An 11,169-nucleotide genomic window follows, 5' to 3' on the forward strand; every position below is an offset into this window, starting at 1 on the left:
TTCTTCTAATTTCAAGCAAAAGAGAAAGAGTAGTGCTTGTCGGAAAAAGGAAAAAGAAGAAGATGAATTTGTAAAATACAATAACACGGCCAATAGAAATATGGGCATGAATCATTTTTTTTATAATTTCTCTAACTGTAATTAATTGAGCTTTTGAATTAGATCAAACTACAAAGTTCATTTATTTAATTATGATGAACTATATGCATACGTATATTGCATCGATGCTTTTGATACTTGTAATCAACCAAACATATTTCATCATATAAAATGATACTTTTGATATTTGAGCATATAGGTTAATGTATTACAAGTCTTAATTATTTTTTAAATTCCACTTTAGTGATACCAAATTCATTTGAAACATATTGCTTGAAAATTATTCTGAAAATGAATTTTGTCAATAATTTTAACAATCAAACGAGAAAAGAAAATACTTATTTGTATGTGATATTTACAAATCAATTAATTAATTTTAACTATAAAATCCTTTTAAAAAAAATATTATTTAATTTATGATGAAATGTAAAAAACTTATATGAGACACATATTTTACATTTATTAATAATTGATATATACGTCAATGCGTGTACATTTTTACAAACGAGAGAACTGGCGCGTGTATGTCAGTGGCTTGAAAAGAGTAGTTTGAAGACATAAAATAATTGCGAAAATTTGTCATTTACCTCCCCAGAATTGGAAAAAATATCAGCACAGCGTCACCAACTTTATCTTTCTTCATTATTTGCACCACAAAAAAAAAAAAAAAAAAAATACTTTCTTCATTATACCCATCCTTTCTAGATAAACTTTCACCTTTTTGCAAATCCCAATACACAAACCGACCCTCTTTCTTTCCCTATATAAGCAGACACAGTAGAAAACAAGCTCAAAAATATCCTAATCGATTTCTAGAGTAATTTGTACTAAAAAATAATCTTGAGATCAAATGGAGAAAGCAATTGAGAGACAAAGAGTTCTTCTCCAACACCTTCGTCCTTCTCAAACTTCTTCTTCGTTGGAAAATATTGAATCATCCATTGCTGTGAGTTCTTTTTTCCAATTTCAATGTAGTGTTTTGGTGTGTTTGTTTTTTCTTTTTTAACAAAATTCTATTTTTGATTTGTTTTTGTTTTGTTGATTTTCTATTTTCGGTGGCTGTGTTTTGTTTCTTCTTTCCAATTCCACCTTTGATTCAATTTGTTCTATAAATGAATTTCAATTTGGTTTGTTGGGTATGTTTTGAATTATTCTTTTCCTGATTGGTTTGGTGTGGATGTGGATATTTCTTATTTTGATCTGTAGATTGAAGTCTTGAGCTACAGTTCAAGTCTTGTTTTCATTCAATTCTGAATTCAATTTGTTTTGTTCTTGAATTTCAGCTTGATTTATTGGGTATGTTTTGTTCTATTGTTTTATTGATTGATTTTGATGTGGTCTTTTTTTATTTTGATCTGAAGATTCAAGTTTAGAGCTAAAGTTACGTTTTTGTATATGGTTTTATTGGGTTTGTGTATGGTTTTGAGCTAAAAGGTTGAGTCTTGTGGGCAGGTCGTTGAGTTGTTTTTATGTGGGTATGGTGGATTTTGATCTGTAAATTGAATTTTGAGCTGAAGTTATGTTTTTGTATATGTTTTGAGCTAAAGTTTGAGACTGGTGGATAGGTAGTAGAGTAGTTTTTATGAGGGTATATGGTTGAATTTTGAGGATATAAGAAGTTGTTAATTGTTTTCATGTTTTGGGAGGGGTCAAGATCAGAGTTATTCCGTAGTGCTTTTTTGCCATTAGTAGAAATATTATTTTCCTGCGGATCTGATGACATATTAATTTCATTTATTATTTGGAGCGGAACTGTGGTATAGTTGTAATGGATACGATACTCCAGTCTATCCCAATTTATGTGATACTTCTTTTTCTGTGTCAGAAAAATTATGACAAATTTCTACATTCAGAAGAAATAGAACTTTAAACTCTTGATTATACCCTTAATGAGACGATTTTGTAGCCATACTAATGTCTATATGGCTTGTTTTTAATGACAAGTTTCAAATGTCTGTATTTCTTTCTTAGACTCTGCCCGCAGTTAAAAACAGTCAGGAGTAAAATAATTGGAAAAGAAAAGCCTATCATGGATGACAATCTTTTCAAGTTCATTCTTTCCCAATTAGGTTGTAGCGTCTCTCTTTGTAAAATCTACTTGCTTTGTTCTTTTTCTTCAATTCTCTTGAATGTGTAAGAGGATGTGTACAAACTTACAAATTAGTAGTAAGAATACATGTGTATAAATGGACGCAAAGCGTGATTTATTAGTTTCATTGCTGAGTCTTCTATTTTTAGATATTAGGAAATATTTTTACGATTGATCAGTGTAAAAATTGAGGAAGTTTTACATCCGACTGTGTGAAGCAGATAATATTTAAGGGACAAAAGGTGCTGAAATCCTTCATGTCTGATGGTGGATGTGCCTTTGTTATGTTTAATCCTGTTCAAAACTATGTTCGTTAGATGTTTAGTCACTACAGTATACAGGAATATTCAGTTAAGTTTGTGACATGTTTATTGTTATACTAGTCTCTATTTTCGGTTAGTTGGCTTGTTCTTGAACACTCCCGCTGTCAACATCCATTACTTTGTTGAGTGGTGAATAGGTTTGTCTTAATTTCAAACATCTGGTGTCCTAAAAGAGAAATAGATTATACTTTTGTTACTTACGTTCTCACTTTTAAACCAGGCATCTGTATGCTCTGCTGGAGACAGTGCTGCTTACCAGAGGACCTCTGTCTTTGGAGATGATGTCGTCATAGTCGCGTAAGTAGTTATAGTTGATAACCATCTCTAGATTCAGCTTTTGAGTTCACCCGATTTGCACCTTTGCACTGCTCTCTTGCTTTTTCATACTTTCATGATTTTGTTTAACTTCTCATTGATATGATATATGTGGTTTTCTTGGATCAATGGACTTTATCCTTACCGTGAGAATCTTTTTGTTCCTTGCAGTGCATATAGGACTCCTCTTTGCAAAGCAAAGAGAGGAGGCTTCAAGGATACTTATCCTGATGATCTACTTGCTCCAGTTCTAAAGGTGCGTCACACTGAGCTGAGTCGTGTGTTGATGTTAATCAAGATCAACAAAGATATATACCCTTAGGTCTTCCTTTAATCTTCTCTGTAGGCGTTGATGGAAAAGACTAATGTGAGCCCTAGTGAAGTTGGGGATATCGTTGTCGGCACTGTGTTGGCCCCAGGTTCTCAGAGAGCAAGCGAGTGCAGGATGGCTGCGTTTTATGCTGGTTTTCCTGGTAGGTTTATTAGTACGTCATGGCATGAAGTTCCATGGCATGAAGTTCCTCATTTCATCTACGAGGTTCTTATTCCAATATATGCTCATTTCTCTTTTCTTTCGAGCAGAAACTGTGCCAGTTAGAACTGTAAACCGGCAATGTTCATCAGGCCTTCAAGCAGTTGCTGATGTAGCAGCAGCTATTAAAGCTGGATTTTATGACATCGGTGTGTTGCCATTTCCTTCTATCCCATGGATACGGTTTCTCTCTCGTTTCTAATATTTGGACAACTTACCTCCCACAATTCAGGTATTGGTGCCGGATTGGAGTCTATGACCACAAACCCAATGGCTTGGGAAGGATCAGTCAACCCAAAAGTATGTCCCTTGTTCTATGAAAAATATTGTGTATTCTTTTGTTTTATATTGTTAGGCTTATTTTCTTTAGAGATGAGTTCTATTGGAAGGATTAGCATAACCTGTAACTTTGATCTCAGGTTAAGATGATGGCACAAGCTCAAGACTGTCTTCTTCCTATGGGTATTACTTCTGAGAATGTAGCACATCGTTTTGGTGTGACAAGGCAGGAACAAGACCAGGCTGCAGTAAGTTTTAAGTAGACCCCTCAATTTATGATCATGTCTATGTGGTGTATATTCTCATCTCGTTTTTATTTGTGTTGCTAGGTTGATTCGCATCGTAAGGCTGCTGCAGCCTCTGCTTCCGGAAAATTCAAAGATGAAATAATTCCTGTGCCCACGAAGGTAATATCCCTCTCTGCATTTTAATCAGTGAGTATCCATTCTTAGCTATATCAACTACCCTCTTACGTTTTTTGCTGTCTTCTGTTAAAGATTGTTGATCCAAAAACCGGAGATGAGACACCGGTAACCATCTCTGTTGATGATGGTATACGGCCAAATGCCTCTGTTTCAGACTTGGCAAAGTTAAAGCCAGTGTTCAAGAAGAGTGGAACTACTACTGCTGGTAATTTGGTAGTCTTTGGGTCTGTAATGTAATTTTAATTTTGAGTTTGGTTAATAAAGTTTTCCTCTTCGCTGCAGGGAACTCTAGCCAAGTCACTGATGGTGCTGGAGCTGTACTTCTTATGAAAAGAAGTCTTGCAATGCAAAAGGGACTTCCTATCCTTGGTGTATTCAGGTCTGTAGTAACGTTACTTGCAGTGAGCGCCTTTTGGTTTTCTCCACGTTAGTGGTTTTCTTCACGATTCCTCCTCCTTATGCCTTGACCTTAGTTAGCTGACGACAGTATACTTTTTGCATCTTTATTCTATTATTGGTGTTTGTCTTAAATGAGAACTAACACCCAGTGTTCATGCAGGACCTTTGCTGCCGTGGGTGTAGACCCTGCTATTATGGGAATTGGTCCAGCTGTTGCAATTCCTGCTGCTGTCAAGTCCGCAGGCCTTGAACTTGAAGATATTGATCTCTTTGAGATAAATGAGGTGATCTACATAAATTCATCAGCTCTCCATCTTATACGCTTCGTGCAGCTTCTTAATTATGGCTCTTGTTTAGGCATTCGCATCACAATATGTCTATTGCCGTAAGAAGCTGGAACTTGACCCAGAGAAGATCAACGTTAACGGAGGTGCAATGGCCCTTGGGCATCCTTTGGGTGCTACAGGTAAATTTGATCATTTCATAAAATAATAATCATGGGGGTGAATTATAAGCTTCATGTATGAACATGTGTTGTACTAGATTCCCTTTGTTGTGAGTTTAGCAGTGGTTTGTTGTCAGTCAGTTGATCAATAGGTATATGGGACGGTACCTTTTTGCTCTATCTTATCAGCTCTAACAACAATCTATCAGATCGATCCTGTTTGAGTACATATGGGGCTTCTCTTTGCTAACGTACCGTGTTGATTGCTAACGTACCGTGTTGAATGATCATTCTCATGAGATACTTCTATATGTCAAAACAGGAGCACGATGTGTTGCAACTCTGTTGCACGAGATGAAACGTCGCGGAAAGGACTGCCGATTCGGTGTGGTGTCCATGTGCATAGGTATGTTCAATTCTCTCCCTTTTTGATCCCTCCCACCTCTCGAAAATAGAATGTCTCATCTACCTTTTTCTGATGATTTTTTTTGCAATCCCCAACAGGCACTGGAATGGGGGCAGCTGCTGTCTTTGAAAGAGGAGACTCCTGTGATGAGCTATGCAATGCGCGAAAAATTGGAAGCCACAATCTTTTATCTAAAGATGCTTTATAAACAGTAGGGATACACAATACTCGTTTCATTTAATAATATTTACAGAGAAGAATAACAATAATCATAGTGAGCTTTGAGACATTTTCTTGGAAAAAAAGAGATCGTAAAATTGCATTGGTTTTGCAGTTGTGGGCTGGATTGGCCTTTGTACTTTTGAGAATTGCTTTGGTGTTTCATGGTATGCTTTATATGTTTTGTGTTCCAATATTCCAGAAGTCAAATGTTTTGCTTTTCAGTATTCCATGTCTTGTCTCCTTTCAGTAATCCATATGTCTCGTCTCCTTCAAAATCAGAAAAGATCATTCGTAGTACAAAAGAAACTACTCTTTTCTAGTTCTTATTATGCATTGGAGTTCGTTGGAAAGAACTTGTCAATTTAAGCTAGTCTCTAGAACAGTACTGTTCCTTTTATTCTCGCTCCGTTGGTTGGTGAAGAAAACAATGGAACGTGTTTGGGGGAATATGTCGGATCACTTAAAGTCATTTCATCTTCCCTTCCAATTTCCCTTTTCTTTTTGTCCAATTTGAAGTCTTGCTACAAAGACTTGAAGACAATTTAGTGAGACAAGCTGTTAAAATTGTAAAAATTGCATAGGGCGTCCCCATTTAACGTATATTTATTTTTTTAAAAGTTTTAACTTGTACCCACTTTTTAAACAATTTCAGCCCCTTTTTTCTCCTCTTTCGTTTTCTTCCTCTTCCTCTTCTTTCTTCTGTTGCTGTTGGTGCTCCCATGAAACTTCAGTTCATGGGATGATTGCCATAAGTAGTATGTTTATCGGATTATTTAAAAATAAATTATAAATAATTACGTAAGTTAGTAGACAATAATTTGTGAATATTTTCACGTACGGAAAGTTTAAGGTCACATTTAGTGATTCTTTTCATGATAATTCTGTTCTTTGCATGTTTATTTGTTTTCAAAATTTTATGATTTAGATATAATTGGCAATCTGATTATTTTATGGTAGTCTGATTATAACAATATTAATGAATTCAAAACAAAACAAAGCCTATTTAGCGCTGAAGTTTTTATAAATGAACTAAATAACTTCAGCATCTTCTGCTGAAGTTTTTGAAAAAGCTTAATAATAAAATTAATGAATCCAGGACAAAATTTTTTTAGCTTATTTAGTGCAATTACAAACAAAAACTTCAGCAAATAGAGAACAAAACTTCAGCTACTAATGCTCAAATGAGCTGAAACCATGAATACCTTCCATAGGCTCTCTCACTTTCTTTTCATTTATCTGCTCTGCTTGTCCATGTGACTAGATAACCTAGGTTACATTTTCCCGATAAATGCATTAAGACGTCTCATTCTTTCAAACTTATCCATGTGGGCACTTTGAGGCCTTGTTCTATACCAACTATGCTTAAGTTCAGCAATTACAAACAAAAACTTCAGCACACTTGCTACTTCAGGCCTGTCTACTAGAATGCTGAAGGTTTGCATAATTGACTTTGCTACTTCAGCCCCGTATGTTGAAGTTACGCGAAAAGGTGGATACGCTTGCAATTTTTTTTTGCAAAACGGGCACAAGTTAAAACGTGAGCCAAAAAGCGAGTATAGATGCAAATCCCCTGTTAAAATTAGGGTGATTGATAGGAACGACCCTATAACGGAGCATCTTTAAAATTGTCGATCATTTTTAGATTTATTTGAAAAATAACCTCCAAAATCTTGCAGCTCTCTAGAGACTTTCCGGTAGAATTGAAGCTATATTTGTTTTACTTATATTGTTAATTGTTCATAACAAGTTAACAACTACTAACGATTTTGCGCTTGTTCAATGGTTCACCAAACTTTAGCAGATTGGCGTAGTTTTGTGTTATCTGCAATTGATCTATCTGTTAAATTATTCATTAAAGTTTGTAGCATAATTTTTTTGTGTTGCTCAATAAAATGTTCTTCGAATTTTTAGTTTTAATTTAGATCAAATTACTCTAAAGTTGCTTCAGATGATCTCAAATTTGAAACAAAGTCTTCAAACACTAATACAAACGATCCTCAATTATCAATTTAGTCAAATAATACATATTTAAGAAGATTTTCTTTGTCTTCTTCAACACTTTATAAGGACCAACAATGAAATTTTGAGATCTTTAAAATAAATTACTACGTTAGTGTTTAAATTAGAAGTTTAAGCATAAATAATCAACACTCAAACAATTTTAATAGTAGCTACTCATTGACTTCGAATTTTCAACCCCAAAGAATAATTTTAAGCTTGTAAAATTGAAGAATTATAACGTTCTTGGTGAAGAGAAGAGATAAAGAAAAAGGAGCTAAAGGAGCAAAGAGGCGGAGTCCATTTAATAAATATTATTAATTACGAGAACATTCAGCTAAGATCAGTCTCACTTGGGGACACGCCAAGCAATAATCCTCCAATATGCATGTTCGGTGACAATTAGGAAGTAGGGAAGTAAGCAAATAGCCTACAAATGGATGGTCTTGAATTTGTCTCTGACTAGGTTGAGACATTACATTTTTCTTCTTATCTTGGCGCAAAGAGGAAAACAAATTGGCATGCAAAGATATGTTTTAAAATACTAGTTTTTATATACGTGTTTCACACGTAACACCCCAACTAAGAAGAGAAAGATAAAAAGAAGAAAAAAAAAGTGAGTATCAATACAATGACACGACTAATAGTAAACAATGTTCATGCAATTTTTGTTATGAATTTTTACTATAGGAATGAAAAGAAGCTTTAAATGTTTGAATATATCAAGAAATATATAACTCACGTATAAATAATGTATGTTAGTTTTGCACTCTATCAACACGAGTTGCCATTCATAATTTTACAATTATTTGTTCAAAAAAATAACAGTCTATCTACCATGGCCATTACTACAGCTTCACAAAACCTCATTAGTTATGCACAAGCTCACAAATATAACATAAACAGTCTCTTTTCATGTCCCTATTGTCACACACATACACTCCCTATTTAAGTTTTTCAAGAGAATTCCTTTGGTGCACAGTGGATGAGTTACAACATCTGAATTCTACCGAATTAGGAGTTCTTTAAACTTTTGGGGAAAATCAGACAATAAGATGGAGCACGACCAATATGGATGAAATAATTCAAAATGTCAAAAGCTGGTGCATCAAACTAACACTACTGAAAGCTAACTAAAATAATCAAGATTCTCCATGTATTACATAGCCGCACAAAAAAATCTCGAATTTAGAAAAGTCAAATGTCAGAAGGAACTCAATTTAAATTCTGGAACACAGAAACCGAATTTGATGTGAAAATTGGTTAGACAATCTTATCTAAGAAGTTTTTTTTCCGTATTGCTAAAATTCTCTTACAGATAAATATTCTATTTTAACCTAATAGGATTTTAGTTCTTTCTATGTAATCAGGAATAAGAGTATTCTGAAAGAGAAATTTGTATAAATGTACAGTCCAACACATTACATCGCACCTATTTAATCGTGATTTTAAGTTTACAACTGCATAACCCTTTTATTTTTTTGAAACGGTATTTCTACACATGATATATAATATTATAAATATTGTATAATGTTGTATATAAAAATTGAAATTTTATTTTCTACGAACGTTAACTCACAAAATAATATTATCAAATAACTCAAGTCTTCGACGAATAGCTTCAATTTTTACCACAACTTTAAAATGATATTCCAACAAACACCAATCATCACATTGTCAAAAAATTTCAACAAATAATAAAACTCATTTATGAGTTTTCAAGCTTTTAAAAACTCGAATAAAGTTTTAAATTTTTTACTTAATTCGCGCAAAACAATATTTAAATCTATAATGATAAACATGAATATCACTTTCAAATTAATTTTTAACACAGAGCTTCTTAATACAGTGTTAATAGATGAAAATAAGTTTAAAATTCTATGTAAAATACACCAATTTAGATAAGAAAAAAGAATATGTGCTAAATTGAGTGGGAAAGTACTCGTTGGTACTTTTGTAATTGTTTCCTTATTTTTTTTTAAAAAAAAAATATGTGCAGAAGGTTTAGTTTACTTTAACCGATGAAAAATTTGAGTTTTAAATTCACGTGCTTTTCAAAACCAAGAGATAATTATTAGCTGATCTCTGGTTAGGCACTAAAAATTCTCAGATTGTACTTAATTAGAAGTTTATTTCTAATTAGAAGTTTATTTCTATTCTATTTTACTAAAGTAGTCTGAGGTAAGTTTTTTAAGTAGGACAAAATATGGTGAAATTGTGCTATTTAATTTGATTATACAAATTTCGTATAGTTAGGAATGAATTTTGTTAATGTTTTTGTCTAGTCCAAGTAGATAGTTAGTAGCCGCTACTTGGCACCAAAATCCAGAGTTAGTACTTAATTAGAATTCTATTTCTATTATGTTTTACCAAAACTACCTTTAAATTTATGTATTTTAAGGCTGTTTTGATCAACCAATATTGTATTCATGCTTTTATAATAACTAGTCTCTAAGTTCGTGCTTTGCACGACTGTCTTGCGACGTTTACTATGAAATGCATACCTAAAATAATAAACTTTCAAATGCATATGTTTTTAAAAAAAAAATAATTATTAGCGTCAAATATATACAGGATATAATAATCAATTATGTGGGTAATATGACTTTACAATGACATTTAAGGGTTAATTTTAAACTTTTTCCTATAGATGATTTCTGTGATTGGATCTATACATTACACACAAGTGAATTATCACACTATCACGACCTTCTAGTATTACGCATGGGAATAGTTCTATATTCTTCTGCTGAAACTTGTGTAACTTTTTACAACTATGACTATACCTACTTTTACATCCAAATATTACGACCGCATCAATCAAAAATAGGAACCAAATGAGACCAGAAAAAGGAAAAAATAACGGATAGCAACAACAAATCAAGAAAGTGACTTTTACCGTCTAATAAAAAAAAAATCCCGAATTGAATGATAGACTTGCATGTTGAAAGAAAAGAGTTATAGACTGGCATGATATATAAATAATAAAATTGCACAAACAAAAGGTAGAACTGAAACATTTATAATTTAAATCTTGATGGGGCATACGATACTACTTCTTGACCAGATATTTTTTTGAAGTTTATTTTGAATGATTAATGGTGAAGTACAAATATAAAGCACATAAGCAACAACAACAAAAAAAAAAAAAAAAAAAAAAAAAAAAAAAAAAGAGAGAAGATTTGGTTGAAGTAGGACGAAAAATCTAAGGCTAATAGTTTTTCTAAAGAAAGTTAAGTATTTATTATTGAAACTCAAAGACAGTTTTGATAGGAGACTGAAAGTGACGAATTCTTAGTCAACTTGAAAATCTTAAATATTAGTTCATCTAATATTGAACTTAAAGGAGATTACAATTTTATCCTAACATATAATGTAATTTAGTTCACTTTCAAAGGGTATAAAGGTCGATCAATAATTCAAGGATATTTTAGTCGTTCAACATTTAGCGTTTTAACATTCGTGCTTTTATAATAATAATAATATATATATAGATTTAATCAATTCAATAGCTAATTCGTCAACGTAAAACTCATATTCATCTCAGATAATTTTGAACGTAGGAAATTCAAAATGAAGTTCCATCCGACTACTTCGTACAGAGTACAGACCAACAACTAGTATGTGCTCATCAACC

General features: G+C 32.9%; 1 protein-coding gene across 1 annotated transcript; it reads left to right on the top strand.

The window, feature by feature from the left end:
* Positions 1 to 807: 807 nt before the first annotated feature.
* On the top strand, positions 808 to 5,758 carry LOC109220781 (3-ketoacyl-CoA thiolase 2, peroxisomal). The gene is made up of 14 exons (XM_019385247.1): positions 808 to 1,045; positions 2,732 to 2,808; positions 2,998 to 3,082; positions 3,173 to 3,299; positions 3,409 to 3,507; positions 3,591 to 3,658; positions 3,778 to 3,885; positions 3,967 to 4,044; positions 4,135 to 4,267; positions 4,345 to 4,441; positions 4,622 to 4,745; positions 4,819 to 4,927; positions 5,229 to 5,312; positions 5,411 to 5,758. The coding sequence occupies exons 1-14, from the start codon at positions 950 to 952 to the stop codon at positions 5,518 to 5,520; spliced, it is 1,395 nt and encodes a 464-aa protein (XP_019240792.1). The 5' UTR covers positions 808 to 949; the 3' UTR covers positions 5,521 to 5,758.
* Positions 5,759 to 11,169: the final 5,411 nt, after the last annotated feature.

This window comes from Nicotiana attenuata, unplaced genomic scaffold, assembly GCF_001879085.1.
Source record: "Nicotiana attenuata strain UT unplaced genomic scaffold, NIATTr2, whole genome shotgun sequence".
NCBI classification, from domain to species: domain Eukaryota; kingdom Viridiplantae; phylum Streptophyta; class Magnoliopsida; order Solanales; family Solanaceae; genus Nicotiana; species Nicotiana attenuata.